General features: G+C 37.5%; 1 protein-coding gene across 12 annotated transcripts in view; it reads left to right on the plus strand.

Annotated features, from left to right (window-relative positions):
- The first annotated feature begins 1,136 nt into the window (after positions 1 to 1,136).
- The window catches only part of LOC133754237 (lysine-specific demethylase 6A-like), a 211,330-nt gene continuing 191,172 nt past the window's right edge, over positions 1,137 to 21,294 (plus strand). For all 12 annotated transcript variants that reach the window (XM_062184736.1, XM_062184729.1, XM_062184730.1 and 9 more), the window contains exons 1-3: positions 1,137 to 1,587; positions 1,797 to 1,866; positions 13,176 to 13,284. In XM_062184736.1, the coding sequence (XP_062040720.1) occupies positions 1,430 to 1,587; positions 1,797 to 1,866; positions 13,176 to 13,284 (337 nt within the window). In that variant the 5' untranslated portion in view covers positions 1,137 to 1,429. The remainder of the gene's footprint in view (positions 1,588 to 1,796; positions 1,867 to 13,175; positions 13,285 to 21,294) is intronic.

Below are 21,294 nucleotides of genomic sequence, written 5' to 3' on the forward strand. Positions count from 1 at the left end.
TCATATTTTTGAGTTGTCTTCACTAGAAGGTTGTTTTCCCCCTTTTCCATAAGTATATATAGCCTTTGCAAGGAGACCACACAAAGCACCTGACACGTAAGGGAAATTTTATTTCCTTGAGGAAGTATTCAACTATCTTATTTGCGATTTGCATGGATTTGTCTATTAAATATTTATTTATTCATGTATTTTATTTATTCGAAAGAGTTACAGAGAGAGGTAGTGCCGGAAAGACAGGTCCTGTATTCTGCTGGTTCACTCCCCAAATAAGCGCAACCGCCAGAACTGAGGTGATCAAAGCCAAGAGCCAGGAGCTTCTTCTGGGTCTCCCAGGCAGGTGCAGGGACCCAAGGACTCTTCTACTGCTTTCCCAGGTATATTAACAGGGAGCTGGATGGCAAGTGGAGCAGTCAGGACTAGAACCAGTGCCTTTATGGGTTGCTGGTGCTGCAGGCTGGGGCTTTAACCCCCAGCACCACAGCGCCTGGTCCTGTACTACTCTTTTTACCAACTGTGTAAGGCTTTAGCAAGGCTAGGGGAGCCACAGGAACAAAAGTGGAGAAGAGAAAAATCTGAAAAATCTACTCATCAGAATTTGTTTTTCAGAAATCCTTATCTTGGAATAATGTATTTGTAAGCGTTTAGATCAGTCATCTAAGCAAGCATGTAAGAACATAATTTATGCTAAAAATTTCAAAAATACACTCTATATATTAAGACAGAGACTGCAAGCAGGCTGTATTCTCGCTACCTCTTTTTCTCTCCTGGACGCTTTCTTAACCATTTCTTTAGGGAATATACTTTTCCGTCGTCTCTTATTTGTCTCCAGGAAATAAATGCTTTTCTTTGGGTAATCTCTGCTTGAGGGTAATGATTCCTTCGCACAGCAGGCACACAGAATGTCCGATAACTTTACAGTATCCAGTGACTGGCCTCTTGATAGACGTGACAGCAACCAATCAAGTATCAGAGTTAGCTTGATCAGTAGCTAGCGGTGTGGATGGGTAGCGCCCACAGAACTAGCAAGTTTAGTAGCGGAACAACTGACGTAAATCAACAAAAGTCACGTGAGATGAACTTGCTTCTTCATTGGCTAGACTTGGCTTGCTGTTGGAGAGGCCACGGCGGCTGCGTGAGATTCGCCTTGTGACACAATTACACCAACTTTGTGCTGGTGTCCGAGAAGTTTGTTGCTGCAACTTCTCTCCGACTTTCCTTCATAGCAAGTTTCGCTTTTGCTGTATTCACCCTTTGTCCTGCTATGTGACCAGGTAGTCAAGTTTCGCAGCCACTGCTGTTGGTTCTTCGCTCATCCTTGTGTTTAGTCGCTGGTGTCTGTGGTGCCGAAAAAGTTGGTGTCAGCTCCAAACGGCTGTCTAAATTCTGGAATAGAGTGTCGGCGTGGAAGTTGCAAATATTTCGTGTTTCCATGAAATCCTGCGGAGTATCTCTTGCTACCGCCACTGCTACTTTGGGTGATGACGCTGACGAAAAGAAAATGGCGGCGGAAAAAGCGACTGGCGAAAGCGAAGAGGAGTCAGTTAGCCTGACAGCCGAAGAGAGGGAGGCTCTCGGTGGTTTGGACAGGTACGGATCGGTACTCGTCACCTACAGGCTGTTTCCCAACGCTTTGGTTAACTCTTCTGGAAGACTTGAGCGTAGCGTGGTTCATGGTAGCAGAGATCATCTCAGCTTAACGCTCACCAGATCGTTCTTTGGATTTCAGCCTCGGTTTCGCGTAAGGGATCAGTGGTTTTGCCCGTCAGTTAAAAAGCCGCCTGTTTTTCTTTTTATAGCTGCCTTTTCGGGTTCGTAAGTCTTAACGAAAATGGCGATGGCGCTAGGACGAAGACTCTACTTGGCAAGGTAAGGCAACTGCGCGGCGACCAAACGACTAACACCGTTTTCCGCCCGCTCCTTGCTAGCCCTCGGACGGGGATATCCTTCTTTTTGGCGGCCAACCATAGCCGAGGGGAACTCGAAAAACTGTTTCTTGCTTTTGTTGTTCTCAGACATTTCAATAGCTTGCTCGGCGTGCTTAATTTTCACAAATAGCTTGAGGAAAAAAGACCGGAGAGATATGGGCCTCGGTTCTCTACAGTCGACAACACTCCTGTTATTTTAGGATTCTTGAAATTTAACATCGTAGATCATAAATGTGTATTGTTTACAGCATTTTCAACTGATCTTTTGAGATTTGAGTGAGGGAGGAATCAGCTTCTAATTTTAAACATACGATTGGGCTTTCTTATATCTGTGGTGTTAAGATACTATATAGCGAGTGAGAGTTTGCAATAGATATTTGCCCTGTATACAGATGAGTTTATGCTTGATCTGAACTTAAGTGATTGGCTTATTCATAGGCTTCAGCCACCATGGAAATAATACCGCGAATGCGGTTTCTGAATGTGTAACCTCTCTCTCTATTCTCTGTTAGCCTCAGATAGGAGGGGATTCCCTGTTTCTGTGAAAAGTTGGCACTGTCATTTTGTTAATGGCTGCTCCACCAGCCAAGATGGCGGGAACTAATGGGAGGAAATATGAAGCGGTGAAGGAGGATATACAAGTAGTAACATTGTAGCTAGTGGTGGACTTTCTGGTTAGCGCTGTAGCTCCTGTAGGCATAACATGAACAATTCACTATTATATAAAGATAGAATACTTTGTATCTTTAGAATTTTGAAAATACTCTTATAGGATGTGCTTACCAGTTGTGTCACGTTTAATTGTCTTCAAGAAACTAATGCTTAAAGACAATAGAATATGTCTCTTTTTAAATCACTTTAGTAAAGGGAAATCTTTAAAATGTTTGCATGCTCTCAATTGGTACCATGCAACAAACACTGCAACAAATGATCACCCCATTAAATGTTTTCTGGCAGAATTAAGTAGTATGAGTTTGATAATTTGTTGCTGCAGTTGAAAAGAAGGTATTAATTTTATTCTTAAAATGAAGATACTATTTACCTTATATTTTTAGTTATTAAGTTCTTTTAGCCTATTAATTTGATGGCAGTAAGTACTTTTATGTTGGTTATTTTGATGGCAAATAACGAGAAATCTAAGTAAGCCTTTTCAGTAAATTCAGTCTATTTGAGGGAAAAGCGTAATTTAAACTTAATGATGATGAAAAATGGTTCCATTAAAAAAAAACTTCACTGACAAAGTACTCCATGGAAAAGTCACTGAAAACCACTTTATGAAAAAGTTTGTATAATTTAGCTCTGATATGATTTGAACAATAGTGACTGAATGCCTTAAAAAATTGAATTCAAAGGAATTTTATTTTGGACTGATGTATACTGATTTAACTTGGGATTAATCAGGGTTCTTGCTTTGATAGTATTTCAGTTAGAATTGAGACAGATTTATTTATTACTTTAATTTTGGTATTAAAGAAAGATCTAATGTTTTATGTGACTATTCTGGAAAAATACTAGTCAAGAATTTTAAATCTCCAAAAGCTAGAATTTGAAGTAATTCTCAATAAACCAGTTATTAGTAGATTGAAGTTGGAGATAAGCTTTTCAGAAGCTACACAATATTAAATTTAAACTGTAAGAAATTATGTTCAGATATTAACAAGCAAAGAAGCATGTCATTTCCAGCTTTGATTAGAGTAACATTGTAAAGATAAAAAAGTGAAGTTTTACTATGTTTGGAAAGAATTACTTTATAAAACATTGACTAATATGTACTGTTAAACTATGAATTCTTTTGAAATAAGTGAGTTTGATTAATTTTACTTACCCTTGAGATTTCATGGGCATTCCTTCCTGCTTAGGTCAAATCTCAATCATCTTTATCATTCAATTACTCTGTCGCTTCCCATTACAGTTGTATTAAAGTTACCTGTGTGTTTGCAACCCATGGATTTCTCTCCGACTCCCTATTTTATTGAGATGTAGTTGACATATGATAAAACAGCATCTATTTATCTTGTACACTTTGACTACATTTTGATATTTACTTGCTTGAACTGTCAATGTGATAGACATAATAGTGAATATAGTCATTACCGCCCAAATTTCTCTCTTATCCTTTGAAACTCTGAAACTTCTCCTTTTTACCCATCTGATATACTTTTTGTCACTTTAGATTAGTGTGTATATTTAGAATTTAATGTAAATGTAATTTATAGTCATTTTTGGAGTCTTTTCACTTAACATGTAGTATGTATCAATATTTGTTCTTTCTTTTTTTTTTTTTTTGACAGGCAGAGTTAGTGAGAGAGTGACAGAGACAGAGAGAAAGGTCTTCCTTTTCTGTTGGTTCACCCCCCAAATGGCCGCTATGGCCAGTGGGCTGCAGCCGGCACGCTATGCTGATCCGAAGCCAGGAGCCAGGTGCTTCCTCCTGGTCTCCCATGTGGGTGCAGGGCCCAAGTACTTGTGCCATCCTCCACTGCCTTCCTGGGCCACAGCAGAGAGCTGCACTGTAAGAGGAGAAACTGGGACAGAACCGGCACCCTAACCGGTACTAGAACCCGGGGTGCTGGCACCTCAGATGGAGGATTAGCCAAGTGAGCCGTGGCGCTGGCCCAATACTTATTCTTTCTATAGCAGAATGGCATTCCATTATGTCATGTAATTCTCCATTCTTGTTTATGAGTTCAAATATGTCAGTGAAATGTTTTCATGGGATTTGACAGCATGTATTTTCACAACTTGGTTTGACTTTGTTTTTGAAAGGAAAGTATGAGTTGGAATTGTGGTAAAGGAAGTATTGAATCATTTGATTTTGCCCTACAGTTAATAAGATATGCTTGTGGTAAATAAGCCCATCATATATTACCTTGCCCACCAACAGACAGACTCTAACATGAAATTAATGAAAAGTGAGTATTTACATGCTTGCAAGCAACACAACAGAGAAGACAAAGTATTTATCCTAGAGCACAGATCTCTTTACCCCCTTCCACCATTGACTAGGTAGGTACTCAGAAGTTCACAATCTGAACTGTCATCTGAAGGGCAACCCCTCCTCTTTCCTTTTTTCCATTTGTCTCACACTTGTCTAAGTTTTTACTTCTCAGAAATGGGCTCTTTGTTTTGTCAAAGTTTGCCCATGCCCACTGTAACAGCAGGTATCACATAAGAGCTTTGCAGTTATAGCTACATCTGCTAAATGTCAAATTTTTCTACTCAGAGCTAATCATTTTTTTTTTTTAAGATTCACTTATTTATTTGGAAGAGTTTCAGAGAGAGGAAGAGACAGGGGTCTGCTATATACTGGTTCACTCCCTAGAAGACCATAATAGTTAGGGTTAGACAAGGCCAAAGTCAGGATCTTGGAGCTTCATCCAGGTCTCTGACTTTGGTGGCAGGGACTCAAGTATTTGGGCCATCTTCTGCTGCTTTTTCCAGGCCATTAGCAGAGAGCTGAATCAAGAGGAGCAGGTGGGATTTAAATTAAAGTGGTGCTCATAAGGGATACAGGAGCATCCTTGCAGGTGATGGCTTAATATGCTGTGCTACTACATTGACCTTTGCTGCTCTTTTGATACCTGATTTTATGAGGTGTTTCTTTTTTATACTTTACCTTTAGCCCATGTGTGTTATTGTATTATTTAGATATAAAGCAGGTCTTTTGTAGTCAGTGTGTAATTGGATATTTTTTACCTTTTTTTCAGTTTGTATTGTTTAATTAGTGAATTTATCTGTTTACATTTAATTTACTAATGGAAACAATTGCTAGGACTGTTTTATAAAATTTTTTCCAATAAATTTCTAAAACACTTTATTTCAGAATAATTTAAATTTACCAAACATAAATTTTGAGATAAGTTATATAGAATTCCCATATGCCCCTCACTTTTTTTTTCATATTAAAATCTTATGCTCATATCTTTGTCACAATTACTGAGCCACACTCAACTTCCCTTAATTTTTTTAAAAAAAATTATGTGTTATTTCCTTGCTAAAGAGGAGGGGGATAAGAGAAGATTCCATCTGCTGGTTTACTCCCCAAATGGCTGCAATGGCCAGGCAGAGAGAGAGAGAAAGATTCCATTTACTGATTCACTTTCTGAAAGCCCACAACAGGTAGGGCTAGACCTGACTGAAGCTAGGATCCAGGAACTCCAATTGGATCACCGATGAGAGTGTCAGGGGTCGAAGTACTTGGGTCATCTTCTGCTATTTTCCCAGATGCATCAGGGAACTGGATTAGAAGTGGAGCAGCTAGGACTTGAATGGGCACTCATGGGATTCTGGCTTTCAGGCAGAGGCTTGGCCCACTGGACTACAATGCTGACCCCCATTTGTCCTTTTTAAACTGGATTGTTGTTTCTTTTTGTTAATGTTTTTGAATTGCTGATGTATGTCTTATAACTATTTTTGCTTTGCTTTTTTTCTCTTGCTATCTTCCACTTTGTTTATTGGATTGTTTTTTCTTTTATTTTTGAGATGGAGAGAGACAGAGAGAGAGAAAGAGAGAGAGAGAGCATGTACTTGAGAGATGGTTCCCCTTTCTAATGATGTACTCCTGAAATACCCAAAATGGTCAGGTTTGACCCATGCCAAAGCCTAGACTGGAAAGTTATTGTTGGTTTCAGAGACACAAGTAATTTTAGCCATTACCTACTGCTTTTCAAGGTGTGCATTAGGAAGAAGTTAGAATTGGGAGCAGACTTAGCACTTGAAAAACCACATGTTCTGAAATGGAATGTGAATGTCTTAATGGGTATGCAAACAACTACTCCTGTTTGGACTTTCTTAAGCTTTTAAAAATCAAAGTTGAAAGTTTTCTATGATATTTTTCTTGAATGTCTTTCTGCTTTTTTCTTCTTTCTGGGACTTTTATTATATTTAGTTTGTAATGCTTGATATGATCTCAGCAGAAATTTGTATATATATATATATATATATATATATATATATATATATATATTTGGATTGTTTGTTTCTGTTGATGTTTCTTAATGTTAAATGATTTTTTTTTAAAAAAAGGCATTTATTTGAAACTCAGAGTTATAGAGAAAGAGAAAGAGATCCTCCATCTGTTGGGTTACTCCCCGATTGCTCAGAACAGCCAGAAATGTGCCAGGATGAAACTAGCTGCTTAGAACTCAGTCTGGATCTTCTTTGTGGTTTGTAGGGGTCCAGGCCATTGCAGAGAGCTGGATAGGAATTGGAATGGCCAGGACATGAACCATGTCCATATCAGAATGCTAACACTGCAGGGGGGGAGGATTAGCCCACTATGCCACAGCTCCAGTAATTTTTGTATTTCATATCACATACGAACACATATACCTTACTTCTTTTCCTTGTATTTACCGTGTTTTTAGTTTAAATATTTTAACTTATTTTCCTAGAGATTTAAATTTTATGTTTAGAATCTATTAGAATATTAATGTTAATACAATTTTGTTTATTTGAAGATCATCTTCTAATTTCTTGAACATATTTGTTGATAGCCACTTTGAAGTCTTTGCTAAATGTAGTATTAGAATCAATGTTTGTTTACTTCTACAATTTAACTTATTATAGTTTATAGTTTCATGATGCTTTGTGAATATAGTACTTTTTAGTTGAAAATTGTATGTTTCAGGTATATAAATATACAGCATAGCAACCTTGCATTTAGAGAGAAATTATTTGCCTGTACTTGACTCCCATGAATGCTAGTATTAAAAGAGTTTCTGAAAAATTTTTTTTCTTTTATAGTTTTCTATGTGTTGTCTCATGAACTTCATAGCTTAATTTGGGCAGAATTTTGCTTAGATTTTGTACCTTTGTGAGGTTTCCACTCTGTGTTGGTTGATCTGTGTGTGCATGGCAGAAACTTAAGTTTTTAACTCTTCCTTGACTAAGGTTTTGTTGGGTTTTTCCTGAACATGTGTAATTTCTTAGCCAGCCAGGATAAAGGGAAGAGCTTTCCTAGACCTTTTGTTTTATTTCCAAGATATTTAAATTTTTAACTCAGCTCAGATTAGAACAACCAAATCAGGCTGACAAAGCCATGGATTTTTATCCTACTAATTTTTAACCACACTTGTTTTACTTTTTGTTTTATATACAACTTCATTGCCTTCCTGAAATCATATCTGTTCTTCTGGCAGCGAAGCTGCTTATTTCTTACCTTTCTTACATTCTGTTGTTGAAGCTGTAACAGCTGTTCCAGAATAAAAAGCATCTCTATTGTTCTTTCCCTTATTAGGTATTATTTTGCACTTGTCACCTGTTTTTTTTTTTTTCTCTTCTGCTTTCCTTTTGATTGAGCATTTTTAGTAATTATTAACTGAAATTTCTCTCTTGTTCTGGCTAGCTATAGCTTTTAAAAAACTATTTCATTACTCTAGGGTATAAAGTATATGTATACGTATACACATATGTATATCTATTTATAGTGAAGTTTTAAAGGTAAATAAATTTCATATATACAGATTTAGGAACATAGTGATACTACCCACCTATACTCCAACTCCTTTCTCTCTTATTCCCTCCCAAATGTTACAATGATGTAATTTTTAAAAAGATTTTATTTATTTATTTGAGAGAGAGAGTTACAGACAGTGAGAGGGAGAGACAGAGAGAAAGGTCTTCTTTCCCTTGGCTCACTCACAAATGGCTGCAATGGGCGGAGCTGCGCTGATCCAAAGCCAGGAGTCAGGTGCTTCTTTACGGACTCCCAGGCGGGTGCAGGGGCTCAAGCACTTGGGCCATGTTCTACTGCTTTCCCAGGCCATAGCAGAGAGCTGGATCGGAAGTGGAGCAGCTGGGACTAGAACTGGAGCCCATATGGGATGCAGGCACTGCTGGAGGAGGATTAACCTACTGCGCCATGGGGCCAGCCTTGTCAATGATGTGCTTTTAGTTAGCTTTAAACTCATAGCCTTATACTAAATAATTCAATAAATAATAATAAGAAAAAAAACCACTCTCAATAGCAAATATAAGGGCTGTAAACAACAGTCAAATCTTGGTCAGTACATAATGTATGATGCTAGTTAATGCTCCTAGGGTATCTTTCATCAGAGAGCTCGGTGTCATTGTGCTACTTTATAAGCAGTATAAGAACTTTTGGTTGGTATGTTTCCTTCCTTCCTGACCGTTAGTTATTTTTATAAATATTTATATATGTCACAAGTGCAACAATATTTTATTTCATAGTTACTTGTAATAGTCATTATCTCTTGAAAAAAATTAGACAATGGAAGTATTTTTACCCATTAACCTTTGTTTTAATGGGCCTCAGAATCCTTTGACAGGTTTTTTGGTCAATTTGTTTCTTTTAAAAACTATTGACTTGGAACTGGCATTGTGATATAGCTGCTAAAACTGCTGCCTGAGGCCAGTGCCACGGCTCAATAGGCTAATCCTCTGCCTGTGATGCCGGTACCCCGGGTTCTAGTCCCGGTTTGGGCGCCGGATTCTCTCCCGGTTGCCCCTCTTCCAGTCAAGCTCTCTGCTGTGGTCCAGGAGTGCAGTGGAGGATGGCCCAAGTCCTTGGGCCTTGCACCCACATGGGAGACCAGGGGGAGGCACCTGGCTCCTGGCTTTGGATCAGTGCGGTGTGCCAGCTGCAGCGGCCATTGGAGGGTGAACCAACGGCAAAGGAAGACCTTTCTCTCTGTCTCTCTCTCTCACTGTCCACTCTGCCTGTCAAAAAAACAAAACAAAAAACAAAACAAAGCAAAAAAACTGCTGCCTGAAATGCCAGCATCCTATGTAAGTGCTGGGTCTTTCCCAGTTGCTCCATTTCTGATCCAACTCCCTAATAACCTGGAAAGACAACAGAGGATGGCCCAAGTGCTTGTCTTCTGCCATCCATATGAGAGACTCAGATGAAGATCCTGGCTTCAGGCTTCTGCCTGGCTCAGCCTTGCCTGTAGCAGCCAGGAGGGTAGAAGAACTCTCTCTCTTGCTTTCCTTCTGTAACTTTGATTTTCAAATAAATAGTAAGTTATAAAAACCAAACTACTGACTTTAACAAGTAATAATTTAAAACTACCATACAAATACCCAACCCCACTGCCCCAAACTTTCTATGTGAAGAGTTTATAAGATATTCTTGTCATTAACCCGTCTTTTACTATTTAACTTAAAAAGCCAATTGGAGCAAACATTATACCATTCTTCTGCCACTAATACTCTGTTGAGGGTATAAGGGATAACATTCATTTTCTTCTGAGTTTCCTGGGTACACTTGTTGAAATTCTCAGCTTCATTAACATTCTTACCCATTGATTTGATGATTTTTATAACAATTGTGTATTTGATCATGAGCAGAAGAGGATTTTCAGAGATGCTGTCAACATACTTGCTGGGAACTGTTGTAGTGATGGCAGCATCAACAAATTTCCGCAATCTAGGGCTACCCTCCAGTTTCTTACCAGAATGCTGATCAGTCTTATACATCATCTCCCCAAATTTGTAAGCAACTGTGTTATATTCTAGTACAGCTATATAATCAGCACTAACAACCTGGGTGGTTCAGGATAATTAGTCAGCTGCTTCCATTTTTGTGTGGTTTGTACTACACTAGCAGCATTACCATAATAAATGTTAACAAACATGTTCTTTGTATTGAAGGAAGGACTCTGAAACTTTATGAAACTTTATGATGGATTTCAGTAGAATTAACTTCAGTTGTGATATTGGCTGGAGCAGAGTTGACCAGCATGCTGCATTTGAAAATAACCATCTCCAATTAACCCACAGGGATACCACCATTCTCGCCAGTACTGAAAGCATTCTGGTAAAGCAGCACAGTTGTATGAATTGGTGGTATGATACAAATCCAGAGAGCTTCATGCATAGCTCTGCTGGCATTCACATCTTTCTGGGTGACTTTCTATTCCTTGAATACAAAGATTTTACGGTATTTGGTTCAGGATGTTTATTCTTCCAATTAGAATTTGGCAAAATGCTACTATATCAGAGTTGTAGCTAGGTTTCTTAATATCAGTGCTGACTTCCTTAATTGTTTTCTCATGTCTCTTACCATTGAAGTGTGATTTGGTTGATTCCATTTTAATAACACCAATTATTTCAAACCTAGAAGGGCATGTTGTTGGGTTTCTCTGTTCTTGAAGAGGCCTGCTTCAAATGTGTTAACTTATGCAGCAACACTCAGAATAAGCAGAGTCAGCCTGATATGTGCCTGTAATCATTTTTTGTACAGTCTGTGTGTCTATGATACTTGCTGGCTTCAGATTTCTACATGGAGACATCAGCAATGATATTAGGCTTTTGCTCAATGTTCCCAACACCCAAACATCCTTCAAGGGTAAGAGAATTTAAGAAGACTCCTGGTTATTTAAATGTCTGTTTACAACAACATCACACTTATTGAATTAGAAATAAATATGATTTTTGAACATGAAATATTATAGTTAGCCATAAAATTAATACATCTTGAAGATGTTATATTGCTTCTTTTTTTCTTGGATAGTTCTCAGAAGGGACCGCCAAATCAAACAGGGCACAGTTTCAAATTTTACTTTCACTTCTGTCCAAGTATTCTGTCTTTTCTTCCTTCAACTAGCTTCTACTATCTCCATAATCACTAATATTTAATTAATATATTTATTAACAGTGCATTTGTTGTTATATATTGAAACATTGGCTTTTCACTTGCTTTTCAAGTGACTTCATTTATTTTAAGCTTTCTTCATGTTTTGCGCTACTCATATTGAATATCTACTAATTCTAACATGTACCTTATTTCAGAGTTCCAGAAACATATTTGTAAATATAAACACAACTACTTGGACATATTTTAAGCAAGCAATAATAAGTCTAAAGTAAAAGTTATTCTTTTATTGGCAGGATAGGATATAGTGACAAGTTAGATTAATGCTGAAAATGGGAGGGAAAAAAAAAGCTCTTGTAATCAAGAAGAAAACAGTCAACTTTACCACACCAGAACAATAAATCACTATGCAAAGATTTTTTCATCTGTTATACAATCAGTCAGCAGGATGTAACAGGAAAATTGTAGTTACTACTAAATGGTCTTAATACACATTGATAAAAATTATATGGAAGACTATATCATAACAAATCTAGCTAAGATACTCCTACCTTTTGACTTAATAAATGAATCTAGGAAATTTGTTAAAAAGAAGACTATAAACAAAACACCAAACAGAATGCTATACAACACTAGGTCCAAAAGGGAACCCTGCTATATGTACTAATGAAAAAAATCACTTATATATATTATTATTACATATATACTTATATACATACATATATGTATATGTAGATTTTGGGCCCCTGCACCTGCATGGAAGAATCAGAAGAAGCTCCTGGCCCCTTGCTTTGGGTTAGTGCCAACTGGGGTGTGAACCAGCAGATGGAAGACCTCTCTACCACTCCTCTCTCTGTGTAACTCTGCCTTTCAAATAAATAAATATATCTTAAAAAAAGTGTATGGCTGTGTGTATTGATATGGATAGTGTTGATATATTTGAAAGAAATGAAGAGGAGTAAGAGCGTTAAACATTTGGAAGACAGTTATGGTTATCTGTTAGTTTCACAAAAATAATAGTGTATGAGTACAAATGACAGGAAGTGTTTTTACTGAGGCATCTCTATTCAATAGAAATGTACTATAAATCATAAATGAGTCATTTATATGATTTAAAATGTTATAGTAGCCATATTGAAAATAACTGAAACAGGTTGGGTTAATTGTGCTAATATATTATTTAATGTAATAAGTCTAAAATTTATTAACATGAGCAAAATTATTAAAGAATCTTTTACTGTGATTTTGTATCAACTCTTTGAAATCTATTGCATAATTTTGCTTATTTGTATCCTGATTTGGGCATACCACATTTCAGGTGTTCAGTATTACATGGTTTTAATGGCTCATGAATCTTGTGCTCAGCTGAGAGTCATTTTGTAATATTAACAAGGAATAAAAATTTAGATTGGAAACATTTTTAGTGGCTCCCAGATAATTTTACTGGGCAGATTTTATTCCTTTTTTAATATGGAAAATACTCAGATGCTGACTGTTGGCTCCACTAAGACATACTTAGAGAAGCTATTTTCCCTTCAGGATTACTGTGTTGAATCATACCTGTGGTGGACAGTGAGTTACAATGGTAGTTTGAATTCCTTAGTAATACCGTATAGATTATGTGTGTACTGTCAAGAAGGAAGTGTAATTTAGGGTTTTATTTTATCTTAATGTTTACATTTCTTCATTTCTAGGCTGTACAGTGCTACGAATCTTTAATCTTAAAAGCCGAAGGAAATGTGGAATCTGATTTCTTTTGTCAATTAGGTCACTTCAACCTCTTATTGGAAGATTATTCAAAAGGTAATTTAAATAATTTTTGCTTGATTCATGTTTGAATTATGTAATTATAATGAATTTTTAAAAATCAGTTGCTCTCTACTGTATTTTGCATTTGTCCTAGATCATAAATGTAATTAGCAATGAGAAAGAGAGTAGATGGAAATACGAAAAAAGTATGTAACTACATGCAGATGTTTAGTAAATTTGATCTTATTTACAACACAAGTACTGATGGTTTGCTTAAACTTGTCAAAATCCATGTTATTTTAAACCTTATCACAATAGAAACAGCAAATTTGTTGATGTTTACACATGTGTATATTTTATAGTCTTAGAAAAACATATTTCATTTTTTTAAAACAAACCTTGAATTCCAGAAAATTAAATGCCGGTGTCCTGATTTCTTCCTCCCTCCCTCCCTCCCTCCCTCCCTCCCTCCCTCCTTCCTTCCTTCCTATTTTACTTGAAAGTCACAGTTACACAGAGAGTGAAATAGAGGCAGAGAGAGGTCTTTCATCTGCTGGTTCACTCCCCAGTTGGCTGCAATGGCTGTAGCTGCACTGATCTGAAGCCAGGATCTAGGAACTTTGGGTCTCCCATGTGGGTGCAGGTCCCCAAGCACTTGGGCCATCTTCTGCTGCTTTCCCAGGCCATAACAGAGAGCTGGATTTAAAGTGGAGCAGCCAGGACTAGAGCTGGCACCCATGTGGGATGCCAGTGCCGCAGACTGGGGCTTTAACCTACTGTGCCGCAGCGCCAGCCCCAAATTTTAATTATTTTTTTCTCCTACTAATTTTGGGTTTGATTTGCTATTTTTTTTTAGGCCCCTGAGATGCATTGATTTGGTGGCTTTCCAGTTTCTTGATGTAGACACCAATTGCTATAACTTTCTTCTTAAAACTGCTTTTGTTTTCATCTTTTCACTTTTGGTTTGGGAGTATATTTCTTGATGAAGTATGTTTCTTGTAGTCAGCAAATAGATATATTTTTTGTTTTTTTAGTCCATTCAGCCAGCCTGTGTTTTTTAACTGGAGAATTGAGGCCATTTACATTTAAGGTGACCATTGATAAAAAATGACTTTTCACAGCCATTTTCTCATCAGTATTCTTATTTTTTACTTTGGATTTTCTTTGTATTTTACTGGGATATTTATTTTACTGGGACATTCTTTTGTAGTGATGACTATGTTTCTGTGTGTTGTGTGTAGCACATTCTTAAGCATCTTTTGTAAGGCTGGATGTGTGGTGATAAAATCTTTGATTTTTGTTTTATGGAAGGTCTTTATTTCACCTTCATTAATTCATAAATGGGAACTTTGCAGTGTACAGTATTCTGGTTTGACAAGTTTTTCTCTTAGGACTTGTAATATATTTCACCATTCTCTCAGCCTGTAAGGTTTCAGCTGAGACATCCACTGTGAGTCTAATTGGAAATTCTCTGAAAGTAATCTGGCATTTCTGTCATGCACATCTTGGAATCTTTTCTTTATGTTTTACTATGGAGACTTTGGCTATATTATGTCATTGTAAAGATATTATTTCATATTTATTAGGAGTTTTATTTGCTTTCTATACTTTGGTATTTCTACAAATTAAGGAAGTTTTTCTGTTTTTACTTCACAAAAAAGGTCTTCTAATCCTTTCTCTCTTTGCACATCTCCACCAGCTCCTAGAACCTGTTTGTTGGATACTATCAAAGTATCCTGTGGATTACCAATAATGCTTTTTGTTTTCTAATTTCTTGTAGTCTTTGGTTTGATTGTAAAATTTCCTGTATTTGTCTTCTAAGTCAGATATTCTTTCATGTCATGTATGGATTTCATTAGTTCATGGATTTTCTAATGATACTTCTAAGTAATTCTATGATAACTTTTTTGAGTTTCATTTCTGGCATGTGTTCACTTTCTTCATTTTCACATTCTAGTTTTGAAGTGTTGTGTTCTTTTGGGGGTGTCATACTGTTGTCGGAGGCCACCCGACAAACCACACGGAGACACGCAGCACTCAGTCAATTCATCACCACGCTTATTGCCTCGTCGCGTTCCAGGCCAAAGTAGGGGGCCCCCGCGATGAGGGACTGGAGGCCATCTCCCTGGGGAAACTGTTCAGCCTCCAGCAGCCAGCACCAAGAAACACAAGGATATATACCCCAGGCCCCATACAGATAATATTCATTGTGTGCAATCATGCATAGCACAGGAAGGAAACAAGTTTACAAGGTAGCAAAGATGAGGGTACAAGCTCTGCTGATAGAGCAAAGAACATCATACACCTTCATCAGACATCACATCCTGCCTGCAGGAATGTGTCTTGTGCCTTCAGAACAATAAGCACAGGAAACAGGATTAGATAAGGGACAGCCTCAGCCTGCTGCATCTCATGTCCGGCCAGGGCACTAGCCCCGACATCTTGTCTTCTTTATTCTGGTTTCTTGAATTGCTGCATTTGCTATTGGGCATTTGTGGAGATACTCATTTTTGGTTTATTATTTGTTTTTCCCTGTAATGTCTTTATCTTTGGACTATGCCTCTGTGGAATAGTGGAGTGTCTGATTTTTCAGTGACTACTAAGAGGCATGTGTTGAGTTTGGCTGGGGAGCTCTTTTCAATGCTCCAGGGTGAAGAGAATGTCCAAGGTGACTCCCAGGTTGGGTATGGGAGATCTCCTCCTATTTTTTAAGATGGGCAATTTGTTCTGCCCTGTTGATGTAGTCTCAGTTCATCTCCTCACCTCAAAGGAGATCAGTGCCTGGCGCTAGCCCCTATGGATATAATGTTTGTCCACACTGCCATAATAACCACACAAAGGATCTGTGCCATATTCGTTGTCAGCTCAGATCTGCAACAATGTCCCTCACCAGGGAATCAGGGAGTCGTGAGTGTGTGGAGTCTTCCACAGTGACTGCCCAAAGTCCCCCATGCTCTGAGCATACCCACACAGCCACAGTTTTTTCCACAGTCATGGCATACAAGTCTCCCACAGTCACGAGCACTCAGCCCCATGTGTTCTCTCTGCCAGACTTGAGCTCTGCTCAGTCTGGGATTGGAGATGAGCTGATGCAGCTGTTACAAATGTGCAAAATGGCGCCTGCCCTCTACCGGCTTGTTACAGGATGCTGGTGCAGAATAGTGATGGAGAGAGAAATGATGCCCTCCTCTTTTTTATCTTCTCCATTTTGGCAGGTACACTGTCTCCCCACAAGGAACCAAGCTAGATTCCTGGCAGGCTCTTCCCACAGCTTTATTGCCAGTGACTTGGGCTACTGTAGTCTGATCTCACTTTACTCTGGAGCTGGTGCTGAGGCTCTCGGCTGCTGGGGTTTTGAGTTGTACTTGTCTACTCCCTCCACATAGATCAACCATGTCCCTCTAATATTTGTGGAGTTTCCTGTGCTATTTTCTCCCTGACTCTTTCCTGAGACTATACTCTCTCCACTTTTTAAAAACTATCATCTAGATTAGAGCAGTAAGCTCGCTACCTATTCTACCATCTTAATACAATCCCATCTATTACTTCTTGTATTCTGTTAGCTTAATGCAATCTTTACTAATAAAAAGCAGTTTTAGTTTGAAATGATACAAGGTATAACATATTCTCTGTAATGTTTATGTTCTAGTGATTTTACTATTTAATATTGGTTTACCTTAGCAAATTTACTAGCCTCTTCAAATTTGTTTCCTTAATTTGTAAACTGGGGACTAGTAATTTAGGAATTTTATGTGTGCTAAGTGGAACTCTTAATTAGTTGCTAAAATGGGCTTGTTTCTAATAGGTGATTTTTTTTTTTTTTAACTCCTAAGACTTAGTTATATGCTATCAAAAAAAAAGATAAGGAAAGAAAAAAGTTTTTCTATAATGCACTTAAAATTTTTCTGTATCTAATATGTGTGTGTGTATGTGTGTGTGTCTGTGAACATGTAACTGAATTACACAAGTTTGTATTTAGATTACCTGTGTTTATTCCTTAGTGTCATTTAATGACACATTTTTAATTTCTGAAAGCTTTGAGATTGAGAATTTGTACATATTCTGTTTAAAAGAGATGAAGAGATGTTGTAATGTTTGTGATGTAAATTGAATAAAGAACCTAGGAAAGTGTTTTATGGAGGTAGTTTCTTTTGTTTAATTTTTGGTTGGGGCATGTGTAGCAGTTTGGCATAATCTGTTGACAGAAGGATAGTTGTGATAATTAAAGCTCCTCATTAGATCTTTTTAGTACTATCACTGACATATAATTCATACAGATAATTCTAATTATTGCTGACATGTAGAGAATTATAGGTGTATCTTTTTATTTTTATTTTTTTATTAAACTTTTATTTAATGAATATAAATTTCCAAAGTACAGCTTATGGATTACAATGGCTTCCCCCAAACCATAACTTCCCTCCCACCCGCAACCCTCCCCTTTCCCGCTTCCTCTCCCCTTCCATTCACATCAAGATTCATTTTCAATTCTCTTTATATACAGAAGATCAGTTTAGTATATATTAAGTGAAGATTTCAACAGTTTGCCCCCATATAGCAACACAAAGTGAAAAAATACTGTTGGAGTACTAGTTATAGCATTAAATAAGAGTGTACAGCACATTAAAGACAGAGATCCTACATGATATTTTTAAAAAATTAATTAATTTTCTATGCCATTTCCAATTTAACACCCGGTGTTTTTTTTTTTTTTTTGTCATTTCCAATTATCTTTATATACAGAAGATCAATTCTGTATATAATTCGTAAAGATTTCATCAGTTTGCACCCACACAGAAACACAAAAGTGTAAAAATACTGTTTCAGTACTAGTTATAGCATCACTTCACATTAGACAACACATTAAGGACGGATCCCACATGAGCTCAGCCCCTTCTTCTGCCAGTTCTGGGTGAAAGATTGCAACCATCCTAAAGGTGTGATTTAAAACCACCAGGTCACAGATGCAGCATAAGAAGCTATTAGTGGGAGAGATTCTAGTCAGTCTGGAGACAAGCTTTCCAGACACTGTCGGCAGCCTGCTTGTAAAGGATGTTCTACCTATGTCTGAGGGGCTCACAGACCCCCTCCTCCCTAGCTCCACTGGTTAGATAGCCTAACAGTACAGAAGAGAAGAAAATGGACTCAGATGCATTCATTAATAGTGTATATTAAATGGTGAGTTGAACATTTTCCAAATGTAGGGTTCTTGAGCTTCTAGTCATTGACGGATTTTTTCCTCTTCCTCTTTGCTATTTCTTGTATTTATTGTCATTTTGTGAAATGGGTGTTTTTTTTTTAAAGGATCAGGAAGGCTTTTTAAAAAGTGTGTTCTTGTTTATTTGGAGGAAGAGAAAAAGAGAGACATAGTATTAGAGAGGTGGAGAGATGAAGAGATATTTTCATCTAAATGCCTGTCTTTCTTAAGTAAATAAAAATCTTTCCTAAATATCTGCAATAGCTGATTCTGAACCTAGACTACATGAAAATCTGGAGCCAGGAAATCTGAGTCTCCTTTGTGGATGGCAGGGACTAAAGTATTTGAATTATGATCTGCTGCCTGCTAGACCAATTAACAGGCCAAATCCATTGCACCACAGCATCTGTTCCTGTTTTGTATTTTTATTTAATATACATTACTAAGGATAGGTTACAAATTATGTCAAAAGTGGCTAATGATTCATATCAGCATTTGCTGGGCTTTTCTTTTTTTTTTTTGACTATTGAGTAGAATGACAGTGTACTGCTTTGTGAATTATGTAGAATGATAACAGAATTTCTGCAAAAATAATAGTTTTTACTTTTTCATTATCTGTTCTCAAAATTGAAGGCTGTGTTTCTTTTTTTTTTAAGAATTTATTTATTTATTTATTTACTTGAGAGGGAAAGATCTTCAATCAGTTGGTTCACTCCCCAAATGGATGTAGTGAAGCCAGGAGCCAGGTGCTTTCTTCCAGGTCTCCCACCGTGGATGTAGGGGCCCAAACACTTGGGCTATCCTCCACTGCTTCCCTAGGCCATAAGCAGAGAGCTGGATTGGAAGAATAGCCAGGACTTGAAGTGGTAACTCTGAGGGATGCTGGTGCCGTAGGTGGAGGCTTAGCCTACCATGCTACAGTGCCAGCATTAGGTTGTGTTTCTTTATATGGAACTGTTTTAAGTGTAGTTTGAGAATATAAATATTTGTCATTTATTTATAGCTTCCCTTTTTCAATTGGAGATTCATGGACAAATTAGAAAATATACACATATTTGCTCTAAACAAAAATGTGTTTTCCACAATAAAAGGTAGGATATTTATATAAACTACTGATCTTTACTTATAAACTGCCTGTATTGTATGCAGGACAGTTTTCCAGTGGCCTTAAGCCATCCCAGTTCTCCCTCCTTTCTCACTTTTAGTTTTCATATAAAACTACTACAGAATGTGCTAGAGATAAGCACTTAGCAGAACCATCTGGGTTTTGTTTTGTGTCTACTTTCCCACTCAATCTTCTGGACTAAAATGAAAGGTTGGTGATATGTTCTGTTTTTTCTTTTTCTCCCTATTTTATTTGTTTATTTATTTTTTCCCAAAGAAACCTTTTATTTAAGGAATATAAACTTCGTATTTCATAAATACAACTTTAGGAACATAGTCATTCTTCCCACCATACCCACCCTCCCCACCCATATTCCCACTCATCTTTATCCTCCTCTCTCTTCAATTCCCAGTCTTATGTTTAACTAAGATCTATTTTGAATAACTTTATATCAGAAGATTAACTCCATAATAAGTAAAGAGTTCTACAGATTGTATGAAAAAAAAAATACTGTTCCTCAACAGTAGAGACAAGGCTGTTCAGTCATTGCATCTCAAAGTTAATTTCCTTCTTTTTTTTTTGCATTTTTTTTTTTTAGAAACTTACTTAACTTTAAAGAAGAATCCAAGAAAGGTGCATCTTTTGCGAGTACTTAGACCTAATATAACTTATGAGACATAAGAGTATCCTTCACTTAATACAGTAAAACAAAGTAAATCTTTGAGAACAAGTTTTACTATTAACTCTCATAGTACAACTCTTTGAGTTCCTGCATGGGAAGTTAGTGTACAGTGACTCCTGTTGTTATTTTGACAATTAATACTCTTATGTATGATGTCAGTGATCAGCTGAGACTCTTGACTTTAGCAGCCTAGGCTATGGAGGTCTTGAATTCACAAACTCTCAGTATTTAGACAAGGCCATAATGAAAGTGGAAGTTCTGTCCTCCTTTCAGAGAAAAGTACCTCCTTCTTTGGTTGTTTATTCTTTTAATGCTTTAGCCCTTTCAGATTTGTGCAGCCAGGGTAGGCTCCCTTTAAGGATCTCTTAGCTGTGATGCAAGTGGGCCATGCACAGATGAGATGTGTTCATTCCAGGCGGTTTTCTTGAGTCATAGGTGACTGACTTCCTGTGGGTTCTATACTTCTTTTGTCCTTTGCTTCCTATGTGTGTATGTGTGTGTGTGTTTGTGTGTGTATGATTTATTTATTTATTTGAAAGTCAGAGTTACACAGAGAGAGAAGGAGAGGCCGAGAAAGAGAGAGAGAGAGAGAGAGAGAGAGAGAGAGAGAGAGAGAGAGGAGAGAGAGATATCTTGCATCTGCTTGTTCAGTCCCCAGTTGGCCAGAGCTGTACTGGTCCGAAGCCAGGAGCCAGGAGCTTCTTCCAGGTTTCCCACGTGGGTGCAGGGCCCAAGGACTTGGACCATCTTCTGCTGCTTTCCCAGGCCATAGTAGAGAGTTGGATTTGATGTGGAGCAGCCGAGACCTGAGCTGTCGCCCATGTGGGATGCTGGCACTACAGGTTGCAGCCTTACCTGCTTCGCCACAGTGCCAGCCCCCACATATATATTTTAAATTTGTTTCATATAATGTATGTACATGTACATTCTGTTTCAGTGGACTCAAATTTGTAACCAGTGCATAGTGAACCTGCCACATATTCTATATAGCATATTTCCTTGTTTATGATAGTTTGTATAGGTTGTAAAATTGTATAGGTGCTTTAACAAAAACAGAGCCATGGTACTAAGAGGAAATAT

This window comes from Lepus europaeus, chromosome Y (assembly GCF_033115175.1).
Source record: "Lepus europaeus isolate LE1 chromosome Y, mLepTim1.pri, whole genome shotgun sequence".
Classification (NCBI taxonomy): Eukaryota; Metazoa; Chordata; class Mammalia; order Lagomorpha; family Leporidae; genus Lepus; species Lepus europaeus.